General features: G+C 58.2%; 1 protein-coding gene across 8 annotated transcripts in view; it reads left to right on the top strand.

The window, feature by feature from the left end:
• The window catches only part of Zxdc (ZXD family zinc finger C), a 28,168-nt gene extending 7,489 nt beyond the window's left edge, over positions 1-20,679 (top strand). The window contains exons 5-12 of one of the 8 annotated variants that reach the window (XM_046458702.2): positions 1,237-1,407; positions 3,528-4,168; positions 5,164-5,226; positions 5,641-5,722; positions 16,675-16,844; positions 17,017-17,070; positions 18,912-19,013; positions 20,544-20,679. In XM_046458702.2, coding sequence (XP_046314658.1) covers positions 1,237-1,407; positions 3,528-4,168; positions 5,164-5,226; positions 5,641-5,722; positions 16,675-16,844; positions 17,017-17,070; positions 18,912-19,013; positions 20,544-20,630 — 1,370 coding nt within the window. In that variant the 3' untranslated portion in view covers positions 20,631-20,679. Of the gene's footprint in view, positions 1-1,236; positions 1,408-3,527; positions 4,169-5,163; positions 5,227-5,640; positions 5,723-9,137; positions 12,748-14,949; positions 15,537-16,674; positions 16,845-17,016; positions 17,071-18,911; positions 19,014-20,543 lie in introns of those variants that run through there. The other 7 variants (XM_046458703.2, XM_046458704.2, XM_046458706.2 and 4 more) reach the window with 7 other exon arrangements.
• The last annotated feature ends 111 nt before the right edge of the window (positions 20,680-20,790 follow it).

Raw genomic sequence — 20,790 nt, forward strand, 5'->3', positions numbered from 1 at the left:
CTGGGGCCCGTCCTGGGTGGGGGCGCTGCTGGCACCCGGGCCTGCAGTGGGGCTGTGAGGAAGCCCCACGGAAGGTGGGTCCGGGCTGTGGGGCAGAGGCCTGGCTACTCCACGTGCCATTGAAAGGACGTTTGGTCTCCCACAAGCGGAGGTTGCTCCCAGGTGGGCTCCGCAGATGGGTCAGGCTGCAGTTGTCCCTGTCATCCCCCTTGAGGCGTACACTCCCATTTTACACAAAAAGGAACCTGCGAAGGGTGTACAGCAGCTGATGGCCAGGCCGTCACCCACTCCCTGTGGCTCTGGCTCTGCCTCAGTGCCACCTGCTCTTGGGCCTTTTCCATCATCTGAGGGGCTCTGCTGTCACCTCTGCTTCTTGGGCCCCGCTCTGTGTCACCAGAGGTCCTCACAGACCAGGAGCCCAGCCCTGCACTAAAGTCCCTCCCTGTGTCTGGGCGAGGCTCCGGCAGGGCAGTCAGGATGTGGGGGGACACTGACTGTGTCAGCAGGAGGCCCCGGCTCTGGCTCCCTCGCTTCCTGCCTTGTGGACGCCTGGTCTCGGGGCGTCAGCTCCTGGGTGGTGAGGGGAAGGAGTTGGCCGGGCTCTGTCACGATAGGGCCAGCTTCCAAGGCCAGGACCGCGGCTGTGTGTATAGCAGCAGCTCAGCAGAGACGCCAAGGACCCCGGTGTCCTGCACCAGACAGCAGGGAGTTGACCGGACTCCACCTTCCCGGCAACCCTGGGAGGGACAGAAGGGCGCACAGCCAGCTCGGGCAGGTCACAGGCCAGAGACGCGGCTGGGGCAGGGCTTCAGGGTTCCTCGTATCTCTGGTCTCCTCGGAGCACCTTGCTCTGTTGTTTTCGGTTGTTTTGGTCCCAGGGATTGAACCCAGGGGCCCTTGACCCCTGAGCCCCGTCCCCAGCCCTGTTTTATATTTTATTTAGAGATAGGGTCTTGCTGAGTTGCTTAGGGCCTCCCTAAGTAGTTGAGGCTGGCCTCCAATTTGCGATCCTCCTGCCTCAGCCTCCCGAGCTGCTGGGGTGACAGGCGTAGGCCACTGCGCCTGGCAAGTGGCTTGTTGTGGATCTTCCTTCCTGTGGTGGTGTCCCTAGGGATACTCCGCGTGCGTCCCTTCAAGGCACCGGTGCTTAAAAACTGGGCCTCGTGGCCTGCCCTGACAGGGGTGTGCTGGTTCCTCGTCATCTTCAGGTGTGACTCTCCCCGTCCTCTGTTCCAGGGTGCTGTGCTAGGTTCTCCGCTCGCAGCAGTCTCTACATTCACTCCAAGAAGCACCTCCAGGACGTGGGCGCTCCCAAAAGCCGCTGCCCCGTGTCCAGCTGCAATAGACTCTTCACCTCCAAGCACAGCATGAAGGCGCACGTGGTGCGGCAGCACAGCCGGCGCCAAGGTCTGTACCTCCCATCCCTCAGGGTGCCACCGAGATGTGTGCCTGACCCTAAGGGACAGAGCCAGGCTGCTGCTCGTGGCTAGGTCGTGAAGTTACCCCAGGGGCCCTCGACCCCTGAGCCCTGTCCCCAGCCCTATTTTGTATTTTATTTAGCGACAGGGTCTCGCTGAGTTGCTTAGGGCCTCACTAAGTGGCTGAGGCTGGCCTTCAACTTGCGATCCTCCTGCCTCAGCCTCCTGAGCTGCTAGGATGACAGGTGTGGGCCACCACGTGGAGGGGACCTTGACAGGACCTGGTGGGGAGGTCCTGACTCGCCACAGTTTGCCTCTGCTCCTGGCCCGTGGAGGCTGAGCCGTGTGTTACTAGCCAGTGCTCCAGCACCACTGCCCTGGGTGGCAGGCAGCACCCCCCTGGGCACATCTCCCACTGTGGGCAGAGCCTCTTGGGAACTGCTGTGGAGGGGCCCTTTGCCGCCCACGTCTGTCACTTTTAAATCAAGGACGAAGTCTGTGTAGCTCCCATGGTGATGTGTTGTCAGAGTCTAGTGCAGGATTCACCTGCAGCTGGGCTTAGTAAGCGTCCATCTGTCCTCTGGCTCTGTCAGCCTGTCTTCAGGTGGCTGTGTGTCCCCGCCCCAGATACCTCCACCTGTGGTGGTCATCCCCGTGGCCTTTCCAGGCCCTTGCGTAAAGAGGTGTCCCTTCTAGCTGTGTGGGTGTCTTCAGGACGGGGTTGGTGGCTCCCCGGGGATTAGGCTGTGTCCCAGCCACTCAGGAGGCCGAGGCAGGAGGCCTGCAGGTTCAAGGCCGGCCTCAGCAGCGGGGCGCCACTGTGCATCAGAGTACAACAGAACGGGCTGGGCCGGGCTGGCCCAGTGCCCCTAGGTCCACCCCTAGGACCAGAGGAAGAGGAAAGTCGGTGTATGTGGTGGGCATCGTCTTGCAAGCCCGAGTTCCCGGGAGCTGCAGTCGTGCGCGAGGAACAACCCCAGAGCCTCAGCTGCCCCCTGACAGTCGCGGCCAGGGAGCCCCATGGAGATTCCCTGGCGGGAGTCCGCGGGAGGCCAGGTCAGCGCCACCCTGACTCCCTGTGCTCCTATTGGCTCGGGGCTTGAAGCATCTGCAACCTGGTGTGTGGTGTGCACCTCCACTCGGCAATCGTCAGAGGTTGTTGGACTACGTGGGTGTCACTATTTTGCTCCAAGGGTTTGCTGGTTGTTTGTTACTGAGTCGAACAATGGGCAGTCGAGTGCGTGGAGAGAGCAGGACCAGAAGTGCAGACCTTGGGCAAGAGGGTCCACGAGCGTCATTTCTGTGGGAGCGTTAGGGGGTCCACAGGGGCCAGGGAGCTGGGTGCTGGGCGCAGGGGACAGGGGCAGAGCCGCGCTCCGGGTTAGGGTTGGAAGTGGCAGGGAGAGAGACCTGGCCAGCCAAGTCCCAGACAGAAGGACAGGTCTTAGGGGTGGGGCTGGAACTTGGATCCTAGAGCCAGGCCTGGCCCCACTTTACTCCCCATGTTGACCTCCAGGTGGCCCCCGCTGATGTGGGGGGGTGACGTTGTGGAACGGGACACACTTTGACAAGACATGAGCTGACATAACCTGGCTCCAAAAATGTCCCATACATATAACGTCCTGTCATCTGTTCTAGAGAAATCCTTTTTAAGCCAGGCACTGGGGTGCATGCCTGGAGGCTGAGACAGGAGGATCCCAAGTTGGAGGCCAGCCTCAGCAACAGTGAGGCCCTAAGCAACTCAGTGAGACTCCGTGTCTAAATAAAAGACCAAATAGGTCTGGGGACAAGGCCAGGGGTCAAGGGACCCTGGGTTCAGTCCCTGATATCAAGAAAAGAAGAGACCCTTGTCGGCCTGAGGATTGAGGCGTGTGTGTGAAGGGCCTGACGTGTCCAAGCCACCCCCTCCCTTGGTGTCCCCTTGGTGTCCTGGCTGCAGTGGACCCCTGTTGGCCATCACCAGGCCGCCGCTCAAGAGGGTAGCAGATGTGGCCAGGAAGGTCTCTGGCCGTCAGTTTGAGCCTGACCGAGATCCTGTCTCCCGAGATCCCACGTAACAGGGGTGTCCATCCCCTGGCCCTGCGTGACGGATGTCCCTTCCTCTTGCAGACCTGGTCCCTCCCCTGGAGGCGCCGAGTTCGCTCACCCCCAGCAGCGACCTGAGCGGCCCCGGGCAGAGCGAGCTCAGCAGCTTGGACCTGGCCGCCCTCTTCTCGGAGCCACCCGCCAGCGGAGGTGCAGCGGCCGCAGGGTCGGAGGAGGCGCTGAGTTCTGGAATCCTCACCATCGACGTCACTTCCGTGAGCTCCTCCCTGGGAGGGACCCTCCCAGCTAACAGCAGCTCCTTGGGGCCCATGGACCCCCTGGTCCTGGTGGCCCACAGTGACATTCCTCCAAGTCTGGAGAGCCCCCTTATCCTGGGGACAGCGGCCACAGTGCTCCCGCCGGGCAGCTTCAGCGTGGAGGACGTGCACACGGTGACCACGGGACCCGTGGGCTGCCTGGTGGCCCTGCCCGTGGGCCAGGACCCAGCGGCTTTGACCTCCAGTGGCAACTTAGCAGCACACACCACCACCCCGGCCTCCACCAGTGCCCCCGAGCTGCCAGCCCCCATCAAGGTGGAGAGGGACCCGCCTGCGGCCCCACAGCAGGCAGGCCACGCGCCACCCCCACCAGTGTCCTGCAGCCCCCCGGAGCAGCACAGTGCCCAGGACACAGAGCCCGCTGCCAGCCCCGGCGGCCTCTACCTGGTATGAAGCACACTGTCCGTCGCCAAGTGGCTGTCCCTCACCTGGGTGGCGAGGACGTCCTGGACCGGTCCCTTCTATGCAGACATCTCTTACTGGTTTGCAGAAGGACGCAGCCCTTGGGGACAAACCGAATGTGCCCCTTGACCCGAGTCTGGAACTGCGAGTCCTGGCAGCCCCGAGCAAATCCCTTGCCCTCTCTGAGCCTTAAATCTTGGTGGTTCCTCAATCAGGGGATGCGGCTGGCTGTCCCTAGGCCTCTGACTGCGGGGATCCTGTCACCTGTGTTTGTGTTTCTTGAAAAAACCCGGGGCTGCTCCTCGTGTTGGGATGTGTGGCCTTCGTGCTTTTCACGTAGTGACAGATGGGCAGGGGCACAGCGGGGTGTGGGGTTAAAGGTCGTGGGAATTTTAAAAGAGGCCCAGATATTTTTCCTAAGTAGATTTAAGAAGAAGTGTGGGGGACAGTGTGTGAGGCCGGGTTCCCGGAGGGTCATAGGATAGTGGCCCAGGGCGAGGCTGGACGATGGAGTCTGATTATATTTATATCCCTCTCCACTTCATCTAACTTAAAGTAACTTAATTAAAGGTTCTTGGGAGAGTCTGCTTTCCTCAGTGTCCACTGTAGCCACCACAGATTTTTCTGGAAGGCACAGGATGGATTGGATGGTGACATTCCTGGTATTCAGAATGTCCACTTGACCCCAACTTAAAACGTCCCCTCTTCTGAAGGAGGCTCGGGGCCCCAGACGCCCCCCTGGAGCCCACTTTGGTATCTTTGAGCACGAGGACCGTGGAGGACCCTTGGTCTCTCTGGTGTCCTGCTCTTGGGTGGCCGAGGCCCTTCCATAGCGGTTGCAGAGCGACAGGTGACAGTGGGCAGGGGGAAGTGGCTGCACAGCAGAGCCACTTGGGATGGCGGGCGCCTCCCCAGAGCCATGGTGGGGTGAGGCGAGGAGCGCCAGACCCCGTCCTAACCCTTGTTCATTCTCTCGCTAGCTGTGTGACGTTGGGTTCCCTCGTGTCCCTGAGTACAAATGGTGTGTGGTGACTGGGCCCCAGGTATGATATTTGCTGCTGAGGGCCCGTCTTTCCCCCTCTGTAGTCACGAGAGTCAGGTGTCCCAGGTGGCAGCCGTCTGCTGTTGGGACAGAGCAGGGTCCACAGTGAGGAGGGGACAGCATTGCCCCAGGCCCGCCGTGCCCCCTTGGGACACACTGAGGCACAGGGAAGGCAGTCCGCAGGCCACCTTAGAACCTCCTGGAAGCCATCTCCAGTGTGTTCTCGGCTCCAAGGCCACCATGTTGGCTTCCCCGGGTGACAGGCTCAGGCTTGTGTCTCCGCCTCAGCTGGACATTGGAAGTGACTGCTGGGCTCTAGGGAGTCCCAGAGTCAGGGTCAGGGCGTTCTCGGTCCCTTGCCCACCCTCCTGCGCTGCGGAGATCGAGTGACTGACACCCTTTTCTTTGGTCCCAGGAAAGTGGGGGCTCAGCAAGAACTGATTCCCGGGCCGTGCAGCTAGCCCAGGAAAAAAAGGAAGGAGCGGCCCGCCGTGCAGGTGAGGCCAGGGCGCTGGCGCTGGGCGGGCGGGTCCCCGTCGCAGCCCAGGGCACGCAGAACCGCGCTCTGTGCAGAACACCCTTGGCTGACTCCGCGCCTTTACGCGCGCGGACTCCAGGGGACAGGGCAGCAGCAGTCTCGGGACCCAGCAGGTGGACGCGCCCTGTACTCACCCGGTTACAACGTAGGGGTCCCCACAGTGTCCGTTCCCCGGGCGGCTGCAGAGTGGCCAGGTGTCAAAAGAGCACCAAGCAGCCTCAGGTCCCCAACGTGGGCAGGGTGATGGCCCTAGGGCTGGGCTGCTAGTGCCCCAGGGCAGCGGTAGGTGAAGTCCCTGTGTGTCCTAGGGCATGTGGCTCCTAGTGCAGACTTTACGGTGACATCTCTGTGAGCAGCTGGTTTGGATCTTTAAAAAACACAATGAACCCAACAAGAGCTGGTACTTGTGGCCTTATGTTTCCGGCCCTCCCAAAAGTGGGGCACAGCACCTTGAAACTGGTAAACCCTTTGGTGACAGTAACACCGAGTTCTTTTAGGGTACTGTTTCTGAGTATCCCATTCGTCTTTTGTATTTACTTAGAATTCATTTTTAAAATGGGCAGGTAGGGTCAGTGGTGCAGTGTCCTGTCCCCCTCTCTATTCTCAACCACATCGAAGCTTAGTAAGAATAACTTCTCCTGGGTGTGCTGGTGCTGCCTGTCAGCTCAGCAGCTCGGGAGGCTGAGGCAGGAGGATGGCAAGGTGGAGGCCAGCCTCAGCAACAGCGAGGCCCTGAGCAACTCAGGGAGACCCTGTCTCTAAATAAAATGCAAAATAGGGCTGGGGACGGGGATCAGGGGTCGAGAGCCCCTGGGTTCAGTCCCTGGTACCCAAACGAACAAACCCTAGTTTCTGTTTAAGGGCTTCTTAAAGCAGACGTCCCATGTAATGAGGGTCACACAATCAGTGCTCACTGGGCCTTGGGAAGGGAAACCATCACGGGTCATGGAGTGCCGAGGACAGCGCGTGGAGAACAGGCAAGGAAGCGGGGGGCGTCTGTAGAAGGGACCCCCAGGCGCCAGGCACAGCTCATGACAGAAACCAGGCGCCTTCATGGACCCAGTTGGTGACCATGAACTTGAGGGAAAGGGCACTGCAGACAGGCAGGTGGATGGTGGCTAGGCCCTTAGGTGACGTTTGAGTGGTGCTCATGAACGTTCAGGTCATCCTTAAGAAATAAGCACATTGGCAGAATCGCAGTCACACGTTGTCACACGGTAGGTCTTCAGTGTCGAATCCCGCAAGTATCCAGACTAGACTTGTCACAGATGTCGTAGTCCCGAGACAGGTCCACATCAGAACCCACGTGAGGCCCTGTGCTCCTTTGGGGGGTAAGACTCTGTTCCAGCCGCAGGTTCTGTGTCTCCCTCCTCCCGAGCAGGTGGCCTGGGGACTGTCCCTGAGCTGGTGTGGCTTCTGCTGATGGCATCACCAAGGTGTCGCTGGGCGGGTTCCTGGTCTAGTGTGGGTTTCCTGTTACCTGGGGACCTCGTCGGTGGGTTCTGTGTGTTGACAGCGTTGGTGAAACTTTTCACAGGGGGTGGCCCTGATGGGTCAGGAGCAGCCTATGTGACATCAGGCGGCCCCCTTCACTCTGGGGATTGCTAAGATGTGCTGTCAGCTCTTCACTGAGAGCTGGGCGACGTCTGTATACAGCAGCGTCCCCGTCCCCACCCTTGAGGTGCGCTCACAGGAACGGGGACATGTGGGTCGTCTTTGGTTTTCCAATAAGACCAGCCTCTTGGTGTGTTTCGTTTGGGTTTTGGTTTTGCGATGCTGGGCTCCGACCCCAGGGGCTCTGCCACCCAGACCCCTTTGATCGTCTGTTTTGAGGCAGGGTCTCCCTAAGCTGCTCAGGGGCCTCACTAAGTTGCTGAGGCTGGCCTCGAACATGCGATCCTCCTGCCTCAGCCTCCCGGTCACTGGGATGACAGGCATGTCCCACATCATCTGGCCATTTGCTATAATTTCAAGAAAACTTGGTGCAGTCCTCTGTGCCCCCACATCGTACGCTGCCCAGCCTCTTCTGCTGTCAGCCTGTTCCTCAGTCCTAGTGCATCTCGGGGAGTTCTCTTGCCATAGTCCTGAGAGTTGACGACAGGCATTACCACCCCCCCACACCCCAGTGTCCTTGCTGTCCCAAGCGTACCGTGCTGCTGGGGACAATTGCAGGCTTTCCCACCCATGACCACACAGACGCAGCACTGTCGGCCAGGGGCAGCTGGGGCTGCAGATTCTGCTGGGGCTCCATCGCGTGGACGGACTGACCTTCGTGTCCAGCCCCTCCAAAGGCTGAGCTGGTGCTGCGTGACCTGAGGCTTCCACTGTTTGTCACACTGTCAGCGTAAGCCACCCGCTGGGTACAGAGGTGCTCTCACCAAGGACCAAGGACCCGCAGGTCACCTTCCAGGAGCCCGGGCAGGGTTGGCCCTGCACCGTGAGCCGTGAACCCTCTCTGGCTCCTGAGACTGCCCGCTGGTCGGAGCCCGCTGGGCCTGCCTGTGCTGTCCCTCCGCTTGGTGTCTCCAGTGGCCTTGGGCATCCATCAGTCAGGGGATAGTGCAGGGAGCCCCTCTCCCACTGACCGACTCGCTCCATTGGTGAGTTTCTTCTGTTCCTTCCACCGTGGTCATTGTTGGGTTAGGTCAACCTTAGCATCGTGGTGTGCCTGGGAACGTTCTGGGGTGGTCCCTGGGCGTCCCATCTCTGGGTGGACGTACCCACCTGGCCTTTCTCCCAAGTGCTTCCTCACTGTCCGGCACCCTCGGTTCATGGCGTTACTTGGCCTCCTGGACACCTGCGTCTTCCCAGGGCCTGGCTTCCTTTGGCTGGAGAAGGGCATCTGGGCCCAGGCCCTCTCCTGGCCAGCGCTGGGAAATGGGGTCACGCAGCGGCCCCCATGGCTGGGTTTGGAAATGAGGCATTTGGGATTCTAGAGGCATCCTACTATGCGCCTCACTGCCCCAGGTCAGTGCTTTGGTCCTCTTGAGCAGAGCATTTACCTAAGTAGGATCACGACCAAGGGGACACAGCCCCGTGCGAGTGGAGGTCATGTTTGGTGGCCCCATTAGCATTGGCACAGGTCGGGGAGCTGGGGTTTGAACCCTTGGCTTTGGGGATCGTGGCAGGCTGCCTGGGGATCCAGAGGAAGCCCAGGAACAGGACAGGCGCCACGTCTCGGAACTGTTGGAGTGACATCGTCCAACGCAGGCTGGACATCCCTGCTATCAATGTTGTGAAGGGCAGAGTGGGGACGTGGGTCTCAGGAAAGGTGCAGTTTGGGGTGACGGGATCTGAAGTCCCAGGCTGCCCCACGATGTTGCCCTTAACTGTCGATGACACCCCGGTGCTGGTCTCCACGCCCTTGAAAACAGGAACATCGGCTGACGGGGGATTCCAGGTGGGCGTCTGCCTTCCCATTGCCCAGGAACCCGGAGGGACAGCAGGCTCCGCGTGTGCCAGAAGGGACAGTGAACTTGGTGACAGAGGCCCAGGGCTTCTGTGTCACAGTAAGAACACGAGCGAGAGACAGACGGGGGACATGCCAGAAGCAGGCTCCCCCGGGTGTGGTCTGGAGGCACAACCCATGTCCCTGGGGCGGTGCAGAACCCAGACCAGACAAACCAGGGCACTTGGAAACCCGTGGGCAGGAGCCCACGAAACAGCCTTTACTGTTTCCTGACTGTAACATGTAAGTTACAGAGTGAAAATTACGTGGAAGACAAAACCTGCCAAACAATTGAGTAAGATGAGAAATAAAAGCTGGTCATACTTAGTCACTCCTGAGCAGGTGACTTCTCTGTAAAATCAGTCAAGCACCTACTTAGGCTGCAGTGGAAATTAAATGAGATAATACATGCAAAGTCCTCATAAGCACTCAGAATATGAGCTGCCCGTCACTGGGCGTGGAAGAGGACGTGGCAGGAGCTGGGCTCAGGCCTGTGCCACAGGTGGCTTCCTGTGAAGTCACAAAGTTCAGTGGAGTCGGCCTCTATTTCAGGAGGAAATAAGGGACAGTCCTAAGAGGAGTCAGATCCAGATTTTGATGCTTTTCTGTGACCAACCAAATTCAGATTTGAAAGAAGTTTCATTTGGGGCCAAAACAAATCTACCCTAGAGGGTGCACCCCCAGACGGTCCGCCTTCACTAGTCTGAGCAGATTGAGCGAGGATAAAAGGAAGCCCGGGGAAATGGCCCAGTCAGTAGGGAACGGAAATAAACGTCTCTCGTAAGCTAAATGGTGGTCACTGAGAATACTTACCACAAAGTGACCATTTTCCAAGAAAACAGCAGTCGCCATCATTCAAAAATGAGAATGAGCCTGGCGAGGTGACGCACGCCTGTCATCCCAGCAGCTTGGGAGGCTGAGGCAGGAGGATCGCAAGTTGGAGGCCAGCCTCAGCAACAGCGAGGCCCTGAGCAACTCAGGGAGACCCTTCTCTAAATAAGACGCAAAATAGGTCTGGGGATGTGGCTCAGGAGTTGAGGGTCCCTGGGTTCAAGAATGTCAACAAGAAGCTAGTGTTTGAGCCACACACTGACTGGTCACACAGGCATGTGGCATGTGCAGCACGAGCTGTCCCCGAGCTCTGAGAGATGGATGCTTCCCAGGACAAGCCGGACGAGATGCCCCTCAAAAAGAGCAGCAGACTGGTGGCTTATGGGATGGGCTCAGCAACACCCCTGAGACCCGGGAACACAGGTGACCTTTCTCACCCCCAGGGTCTAAGGGGACGTTAGGCAGGGCTAGCCAGCCCTGCAGTCAGGGGTCAGTGGGGACTTGGTGATTTTCCTAACAGATCTTGTGTTTGATTTTAAAAATGGACAGCGGTCAGCGGTGGAAATGAGAATGCGTGATAAAGATCTCTGTAGCCCAAGCCCACAGCCTGCCTTGTGCTTCACGGTGACAACACCGGCACCACACGGGAATCCCCAGGTGGCCCTGTCCCTGGCGTTGTGTGGCCTCCCGGGGCTGCTGGCCACTGAAGGAAACCAAGAGAATAACTTGGACCCCTGCCTCCGGTCAGTCAAGGGAGCCAGTCACCAAAGACCAGGTGACACTAATGGGTCATGTGACAAGACCGAGGGAGGAAGGAGTAGAGGGGACAGGAAAGGCCATACCTGCAGGCGTGGAGGAGGGGCAGCGCCCTTGGCCAGGGAACAAGCAGACCAGGAAGGACCTGAGGCCTGGTCATAGAGGAGGGGACATTGTCGTAGAGTGGAGGAGGCTGGGTTGTTCGGGCCTTGTAGGCCATTCTCACAACTCTGGCTTTCCAGTGGGAATTGGAGGAGAAAACATTAGAGGGGCTAAATAGAAAAAGGACCTCCCCAGACGAGATATGGTGGCCCACGCCTGTCATCCCCACAGCTCGGGAGGCTGAGGCAGGAGGATGGCCAGTTCAAACCCAGCCTCAGCAACAGTGAGGCCCTAAGTACCTCAGGGAGACCCTGTCTCTAAATAGAATACAGAATAGGGCTGGGGACGGGGCTCAGGGGTTGAGGGCCCCTGGGTTCAATCCCCAGTAACCCCCTGCCCCCCAAAAAAAGTACATCCTGTCTTTTAAAGGTCGTAGTGGTGACTCTTGGAGATTCACAGATGGGACAGGGTGCCAGTAGGGGTTTTTCTCCCCCATCCAGTAAAGACAGGAGTGGCTGAGATCCGGGGGGCGACTGAACACGAGGATTCTGAAGGGAGAACCCCAGGACCTGCTGACAGATGTGGGGTGTGGGGAACCCATCATAGAACTGCCAGCCCTCCACAGCGTTGTACCAGGGTCTCATTGGAAAACCCAGGACTTCAGGACCACGTGGGCAAGAATGGCCAGGGAGTGGCACTGTGGTCCTCTAGACTGTCACAAGGCCACAGCAGCTCCACATGGGAAGGGTGCTGGTGTCCCACAGGCAGAGCCAGCAAACCAGCATCCAGCATAGTGACAAACAGACCCAGGACCAGGGCCATCTTCATATATGGAGAAGGTGGCTCTTCATGTGATTGACACATACAGCCCAGCCTTGGGGAAAACGAGTGAGTCCCCTACAGAATGACTGAAGATAAGGCTGGCTGTGGTGCCCGCCTGTCATCCCAGCAGCTCGGGAGGCTGAGGCAGGAGGATTGCAAGGTGGAGGCCAGCCTCAGCAACAGCGAGGCCCTAAGCAACTCAGTGAGACCCTGTCTCTAAATAAAAGGTCTGGGGACAGGGGTTAGCACCCCAGGTTCAATCCCCGGTACCCAAGGGGGGGAAGAAAGAAATAAATGGAAATGAGACAGAAGTCCAGGGCCAGCCCAGAAGGACAGGAAGCTTCCTCGCGGACTTAGCTGGACATTACTGGACGGTCGTTCGATGTCTCCACAAGCAAAAACTAATACTAGTCACGCTGACGTTGCCTCCTCCAGTTGCACCTTTGCATCTCGCGGTGGAACCTTCTAGGGCTCCGTATGAAGGTACCCGTGCCCATGGCCACTCTGCGGAGCTGCTAGTGAGGGGACATTGCCAAGTCAGATGGTCATGAAGCCATGCACGTGCTCCTGTTCGGGGTGAACCCACGTTCCACACACACGCTGGTGTGTCCCCAGACCGGAGCCTCTGCTTGCCGAGAGAGGGACACAACAGGACGCATGGGTTGTGGGCTCCTCCCCGAAGGTTTTGTCATGACCACGTCTGCTGCTTGCATCTGAGAACACGTGGATTGTGACATTAAAAAATCAACTTCGTAACATGTCCCCAGGCCCTTCGGTGTCCCCACTCCCCCCAGACGCTGAGGCACGGGGTCCCTTCTTGGACAAGAAGGGACAGAAGCCAGGTCAACAAGCCTGTGCCTCCTACCATGTGTCTTAGTAGCACTGCGGTGGCTGGCAGAGGGGTGAGCTGTGCCCTGATGTCATAGCTCTCACATTCCCATGGAGAATTTGGGTGGAATTGAGCTTTAAAAGTCGATCTGTGGTCTGATTTATTTACTTATTTATTTTTGGTACCAGGGATTGAACCCAGGGGCCCTCAACCCCTGAGCCCCGTCCCCAGCCCTATTTTGTACTTTATTTAGAGACAGGGTCTCCCTGAGTTGCTCAGGGCCTCGATCAGTTGCTGAGGCTGGCCTCCACCTTGCGATCCTCCTGCCTCAGCCTCCCAAACCCCTGAGATTCTAGGCGTGGCCACTGCACCCGGCAGCGATGTGAGCTTTAGAATTATTGTTTTCACTTTCACACAAAAATCTCTGGGTATCGTGGTGACAAGGTTTCTGCCTCCTCTTCCATGGCTGCTACGGTGAAGGCAGAAGGGCCACCATGAAGGGAGTTGGGAGGGGTGGTGGGAGGGCAGGGCCTGAGTCCGTGTCACTCCTCCTCCTAGAAGAGTCCTCTGGTCCCTGTGTAGCCGTCCACCTGAGTGTGGGGAAGCTCCACGTGGCGATGGAGTCTGGGCGAAGCGTCTTTGTGGTCAGGGGTCCATTAGCCCCGGGTGGGCCCTACGTACCCCCCTGGGGCAGCTGTGGCCTGGCGGGCGGCTTCCCAAGGGCAGGCTGGGCCCTGTGCCCAGAGGGCCTGTCTGTCTCAGCCACAGGGCGCCTCTGCTGCAGCCGTCCAGAGAGGCTGGACAGTCCCCGCAGAACAGGACGCGGTCAGCCCAGCTAGCTCCTCCTTGTCCCCCTTCAACTCCAGCTTCCCAGGGTCCCTGGGCGCCAGACCCCGTCGGTGGCAGGAGCGTTGGCAGGAGGTGAGGCGCAGGTGGCCACATCCTTGCTGGGTTCTGTTGGGTGACAGTGATGACGATGTCTCTTGTAGTGGTTTTCTACATACTGTCCCCTTCTGGACCCTGGTGACATCCAGCCCTCCCTCCCCTTTAGCCCTGGGCTGGGAGGTGGCCTTCTGCTCTGCTGAGGTCTGAGTGTTTGCTGCTGAGAACGCAGTCACCTCTCTGGGACGCCCAGAGAGATCCTGAAGGAGTCCCCCGCTAGAATCGGCCACTTCAGGGTAGTGACTGTGACATCCAGTGCCTCAGGGTTCCCAATACTGCTTCATGGTCTCCTTGTCACTGAATCGATGGCACATTTGTGTGTTGCCAACAGACACGCACATCTGTGCCCAGAGCACGAGCCATCCCCCGAGTGCCACGCGGTGAGGGCCACCGTCATAGCAGGTTGGAGTACCTGCTGAGCAAGTGACAAAACACGCTCAGACCACTTGAAGGTTCTAAATAGAAACTGTTAAAGTCATGCGCAAAGCCAGCACACCCTCGGTCCTGAGGTCTCCCAGGGAGATGGTAAATAGCCAAGGCCGTGACTTGTAACTCGGAGCCCTTAGCCGGGCGCCGTGGCCCATGCCTATAATCCCAGCAGCTCTGGAGGCTGAGGCAGGAGGATCACAAGTTGGAGGCCAGCCTCAGCAACAGCGAGGCCTTGTCTATAATAAAGTACAAAATAGGGCTGGGAATGGGGCTCAGGGGTCGAGAACCCCTGGGTTCAATCCCTACTAACCCCCCCAAAAAGAAGTTACCCCCTTTATCTGTCTCTACGATCTTCTGACATTTAGGTTCTTATGTCCCCAGTTTCTAGAGGAGGAGCCCAAGGCTAGAGAGACCACCCACCAACATCCCTGTAGCTAGCAGAGGGTAAGATGAGGAACAGAAGCCACGGTAGAGTGGCCCCAGACTGTCCCCGAGCTTCCTGGCTCATGGTGCACAAGAAGACCCTGTCACTCATCTTGAACAAGCAGATCCGGAGATCGCAAGGGATCCTAGCGCACCGACTTGGGATCAGGGACGCTCCCCTGGGATTAGGGTCAGGTGAGCCCATCAATGCACACGGCCACATCACAGGCCAGAGAAAACCAGGCCGTGGGTGACACAGGCTGTCACAGCCTTGGCCAGCGGCAGGACCCAACAGATCCCAAGTAACAGACGACAGGTGTCTCAGTGTAGGGTTACCAGAGGTGGCCACCACCAGGCGGTGACCGATTCCACTTTATGGAAGGTGCACGGAGACGGCCACCCAGGGAGGAGGGACAATTCTCGTCAGTGCTCTGGTGATCGGGCCCAGAAAGCCCCCAGGAGCCTGCTCAGATAGATAGTCCAAGGAGCAGCGGCCAAGACACGCTGCGCAGTGGCCCCCGGAAACCAGCTCTTCTTCAAGATTGTTCAGGGGAAATAAGGAAATACAGCTGATAATGTCTAATCACGTCGTACTCGTCTCCAGGTCACCCGTGAATGGCAGGGGAGCCAAGTGTGGCGAAGATCGCGGAAGGGACCTGTAAGGGACTTACCTGGAAATGCTTAATTCCTATGAACTTACGTATTTTCTTCAGTTCCTTCCAAATCCCAAAGGAATTTAAAATTAAAAAAAAAAAAATCACTGGTCAGTTTGAAGCTCATCTGGGTGATAACCAGACCAGTCGAGCAGGTTGAAGGAGCCCATTAAAGTGGGCTGGCCAGGAGAGGTGGCCCACGCCTGTCATACCAACAGGAGGCTGAGGCAGGAGGATCATGAGTTGGAGGCCAGCCTCGGCAACAGTGAGGCCCTGAGCAACTCAGTGAGACCCTGTCTCTAAATGAAGTATAAGAAGAGTATGATGGTGACATCTGTCAGGATTAATAGGATGATCTCTGGTTCTGTGTACGCGGGTCTGGATTCTCCAGTAGATTGACCCCCTGGGTGACATCCACACATTTAGCCAGGAGGACACCACTTCTGTCTCTGTCTCTTGCTTCTTAGACGACATAGAGTGTGACCCACATGTTGGGCATTGAGCTCTTGCAAAATAAACAAGAGATGGCTTTGATTTATCTCGTGTGTGTTTTCTGGTGCTGGTAGCTGACCCCAGGGCCTCACAGGTGACAGACACACGCCTCACCACCGCAAAACTAAACAGTGAATGTCATGTAGACGTCCCTTCAATCCTGTCTGCTTTTAAAAGCAATGTAAAAGGTACTTTGTTCTTTCACGAAGCCTTTCTTGACTCTACAGTGGTTTCTCTAATATTCCTTGAAATATGGTTCAGTATATTTATTTGAATTAAAAAATAATCAGAAGATGAACCTACCTTACCCTTCGGAGGCTGGCCTTGCTACTTGAGACTCCTGACAGACGTTTCCCCAAAATTGAGACACTCGATCTGCAGCAGAGGTATCATGACATTATATTAAACCACCTGAGAATTTGACTTACAAAATATTTTAATTGACACAAACATCCACAGACCAGGTCTCATTGTAGCAATATTAAAACACAGAAAGGTACATGAACTAACAGGGGATCAAAGTCCTTCCCACCTTTGATGTGTTGATTTTTTTTTTTTTAAACCAGGGATTGAACCCAAAGGTGCTGAACCACTGAGCCACATCCCCAGCTCTTTTTATTTTTATTTTTTTCCATTTCAAGACAGGTTCTCACTAAATTACCTAGGGCCTCACTAAGTTTAGCTGAGGCAGGAGGATCGCAAGGTGGAGGCCAGCCTCAGCCAAAGCGAGGCCCTAAGCAACTCAGTGAGGCCCTGTCTCTAAATAAAATACAGATAGGGCTGGGGATGGGGCTCAGGGGTCGAGGTCCCCTAGTTCAATCCCTGGTACCCCAGCGCCCCCAAAACACCCCAGCAGATGTAGTGGTCTGACATCTCCCTGCGAAGGGCCCTGCCCACCGTCGCCCTGGTACCCTTTGCCCTTCAAAGAGACGGGCCTCAGAGGCCGAGGAGGAAAGCGGTGGCCAGTGCGTGGATGGGACAGTAGCATGTGGCACCGTGCCTGTGACCCGAGGCCTTGGCCCCTGGCCGGCCTACCTGGGGCTATTCCTGTTGAGGATATCAGGTCCCTCGGGTGCTGCAGAGTAACTGTCCATGGAAAGACTGTCCCCAGTGCCACCTCAGTGGGGCCAAGAGCCACTGATGGATGGCCGATTGGATCTGCTGGGTCCCATCTCTCGTTTCAGGAGCCCCCAAATCCACTCAGAGGAAACTCAGAGATGGCCAGTGTGGGCCTCCCTGCCTCCAGGGAGGCCAAAGCAGCTGCCCACGTGGGAGCCTCCCCAGGCCCCTCGGAGGTCCGCCAGGATCTGCTCTGACAGCCGGGCTCCAGTGCGTCCAGGTTCCAGTCCTGCAGGTAGGACAGGCGCCACTGAGCCCCCAGAACATGCCAGTCTGGGGACAGGCTGGGCGGGGGGCCGGCACCACGTCTGCACCCTGACCACTGTGGCCACCACCGCCCGCCCCTGCTAGTCAGCCCAGGCCCGAGTCACATCCCGGGCCCAGTAACCCCACTTCTCTCTCCCCAGCCTGTCTCCCTGCACCTCTGCAAGCTCTTACCTCGGTCAGGACTGGCGCACCAGGTTTGTGGCCCTGCGTCCCCTGCGTCCAGTTGCCCTGACGGTCTGTGCCCAGTTGGGTGGCCGTCTCCCTGCCCTACTGAGGGGTGCAGAGTTGGAGGCTGCCTGGGCTGGCCATGAGGTGCCTGTGGCTGCCGGCCCTCCGGCCACATGCCATTGTACCTGCAGGGCTGGGGGGTCCTTGGGCCACACCAGCCCCCGCCCTAGGATGGCTCGTCATCCAGCAGATGACGCCTTTTGTCTTCCCCCTTTGTGGGGAGAGGGGGCTGGGGACTGAACCAGGGGCCCTCGACCCCTGAGCCCTGTCCCCAGCCCTATTCTGTATTCTATTTAGAGACAGGGTCTCACTGAGCTGCTTAGGACCCCGCTAAGTAGCTGAGGCTGGCCTCCGCCTTGCGATCCTCCTGCCTCAGCCTCCTGAGCTGCTGGGATGACAGGCGTGGGCCACCACATTGGGCTGTTTTTTCCCATTTTTTTTCCTACCCCACTTGAACCCCGGCAGGACAGGCCCAGCCACCCCTCGGGAGCCTAGCAGGGACTTCCAAATGACACCCATCCCTGTGCACCCACAGAGCCGTTACTTCAGCAGGCCTTTGAACACCTGCCCTTCCCGACTCATGTCTGGGGGCTGGGATAGGAGGAAGAGGCTGAGGAGCTGCGGCCCCTGGCTATGGCCCGGCCTGTCCCATGCACCTCTTGACAGGAGCGTCACTGTGGGGCGTAGGTGACCCTAGAGCAGGCACAGACAGGCACCGGGCAGACGCCGCAGGGCAAGTTTGGCAGCAGATTGCTCCTGACACCATAGTGCTGGGCAGGCCCCTGCAGGGTGAGGGTCACTGCTGTGGGGGCGCTAGGCTCCCAAGGGACTGGCCGGGGCTTCGGGGTAACTGGGGGCGGCGGCCGGGCGCAGGGCACACGCCTGCCATCCCAGTGCCTCAGGAGGCTGAGGCAGGAGGATCGCCAGGTGGAGGCCAGCCTCAGCCACTTAGCAAGGCCCTCAGCAACTGAGCGAGACCCTGTCTCTAAATAATACGGAACAGGGCTGGGGACGGGGCTCAGAGGTTTAGGGCCCCTGGGTTCAATCTCCAGGGAAAGATCAGGTGGCAAAGGCAGAGGCCGGGCCTCTAAACTGGGGCGATGGCGGGAAGGCCCTGCTGTGGGCTGTGAGGGGGGAAGCTGGGAGGACCTTTTTGCTTTGTTTCCTTGGTTTTTAAAGGATGCTCCATCAAAGCTCTGAGCCTTGAGGTCAGGGAGACCTGGGTCTGGACCTTCCCTGTCCTTTGTCACCTAGTATAGTCCCAGGCCAGTCCCCAAAGCACGGGGTCCCATTTTGTTGCCTGTACACTGGGAATCAGCACTCGGTGACTGACACACGGGAGGTCCCCGAGGCAGTGGGACGTGGGGGTGGAGCAGGACAGAAGGCCAGTGTTGGGATTGTGGCCGGCCACGGGCTGGGTGCGCACACAAGACAGGTGAAGGGCGCAGTGTCCCCTTCCTGAACTGGACCAGAGTGACCCAGCGGCCTGCTCTCTCGGGCAGCACCTCCCTCTGCTCTGGCCCTTCCATTTCCAGGCCACACAGCGTGTCCCCTCCGTCTGGCCTAAGAAGGTATCAGGACCCACCTCCCGGAGGCAAGCTGGCCTTGGGTCGGAGGGGAGGACTTTGGTCTGCGTGACCTGGGAGTGGAGGAGCCAGGCAGGAGATTCCAGGCCCAGTACAAGTCACTGCTGGGTCCCTGGGCCTCCTGGGGGCAGGCGGGCGGGCTCTCCTGGGCCTCACAGTGAGGGCCTGTGGGAGCTGCTGGACAGACAGCTGACGGGCCCTGCTGGTGGTTACCTCCCCAGGATGATCCCTCGGGTGAACAAGTCCTGCCTCTGGCCCTCAGTCCCCAGCCCTCGGCCTTCTACCCCTGCTTCACCCTGGATTTGCCTGTCTACGTCCTCCAGGTTGGAGTCCTTATTTATTATTATATCTTTATTGTTATTGGGGGTGGGGATTGACCCCAGGGGCCCTCAACCCCCGAGCCCTGTCCCCAGCCCTTTTTATATTTTATTTAGAGACAGGGTCTCTCTGAGTTGCTTAGGGCCTTGCTGAGTGGCTGAGGCTGGCCTCCAACTCTCGATCCTCCTGCCTCAGCCTCCTGCGCCTGGCTATTATTATTCTCTTATTAATTAACACTGTCCTCCAGCTTTGAACTCGCAGGAGCGGTCTCATGGTGCCCAGGAGCTGCTGAGCTGGGCCCGCCATTGACACTGCGGGTGAGCCAGTAACAGGGCGACCCGGAAGCCCAGAGCTGCTGTTCCTTGTCACTCTCCTACAGGCAAGGTGACATTGAATGTACCTGGGAACTATTTTATACTAAACTCCAGTTACTTTCTCCTGAGAGAAGCAAGCCGGCCACTATTTAACCCGGACCCATTCACTAGTCACTTGGGCGAGTGGCTGGGGTCAGGAGCTGTGGGTGACTCGGATCTGGATGTGACACAGTGGAAGACGGTAGCTGGTCAAGTTCCCAACAATCTGGGTTCAATCAGTAAAGCAATTGCAGGAGCCTACAAAGACAGGTGGAGGGGCCACTTCAGGGCACAGCTTGGTAGCATGTCAGAAAACCTCAAAAAGTGTCTATCCGAGCTGCGTGCGGTGACCCACGCCTGTCGTCCCAGCAGCTGGGGAGGCTGAGGCAGGAGGATCGAAAGTTGGAGGCCAGCCTCAGCAACTTAGTGAGGCCCTAAGCAATTCAGTGAGACCCTGTCTCTAAATGAAATGCAAATTAGGTCTGGGGACGGGGCTCAGGGGTTAAGAGCCCCTGGGTTCAATTCCCGGAACCAAAAATAATTCAAATAATGTCTCTCCTGTTCACGAAGCCTATTAGACCGTTCTTAAGGAAGTCAGGTAGTGAGCTGATGATGAGCCCGAGGTATTCCCCGCACCCCCTGATGGTGACACAGTCTGGACGTTTCCTATACAGGGGAGGTGTCTTAGATGGGCACTGGTGCAGCGGGGCCGCTGTCCTGCTCAGCCACTGTTGACATGGACGTCTGCTACCTTGGGAGCAGGGCTGTGTCCCACGGGCGAAGTGGGGAGCGGGTTCCACAGCTAACCCAAGGTGATCTGGTCTTTGTAAGAAGGAGCACAGAGCTCAGATATTAAAGAAGCGGGTTAGTTGGGCAGAGGGTCCCGCACCAGTAATCCCAGCAGCTTGGGAGGCTCAGGCTAGAGGATTGCGAGTTGGAGGTCAGCCTCAGCAACTTAGTGAGAACCTCTCAAAATAAGAGGGGCTGGGCTTGGGCAGAGCCCTCGGTGTGTATGTGAAGCCTGGGTTTGGTGCAAGGAGAGAGCATGTTGTCCTTGAAGGAGAGTCGGGTGCCTTACTGCCTCTGGCTCTCTGGGGGCCTGTACCTTGCTGTGACAGGTGGCTGGGATCTCCCGCCCTGCACTACTATCCCTCTCTACTCACCCTTCCCTTGCCTTGGCAGGAGGTCCCTACGGACCCCCGAGGCACTGCCGGGCCAGCGGCTGCACAGGCACCAGGAAGCACCATCAACCTCAGGGACCTGCAGTGACACCCGCCCTCTGGAGCACGTCCAGGCTGCGCTTCCCCAGGTGACACCGATGACATGGTACCGGGGGCTCAGAGGCCTGCTTGGTGTCCACCCAGAAGCCTCGCCTCGTTCTTCAGAGACTTTGGGTCCATTTATCAAAAACTTTGATTTACATCAGGAA

The sequence above is a fragment of the Marmota monax genome, unplaced genomic scaffold (assembly GCF_021218885.2).
Source record: "Marmota monax isolate L192 unplaced genomic scaffold, Marmota_monax_Labrador192_F-V1.1 WCK01_AAM20220418_F8-fsc00370, whole genome shotgun sequence".
Lineage (NCBI taxonomy): Eukaryota > Metazoa > Chordata > Mammalia > Rodentia > Sciuridae > Marmota > Marmota monax.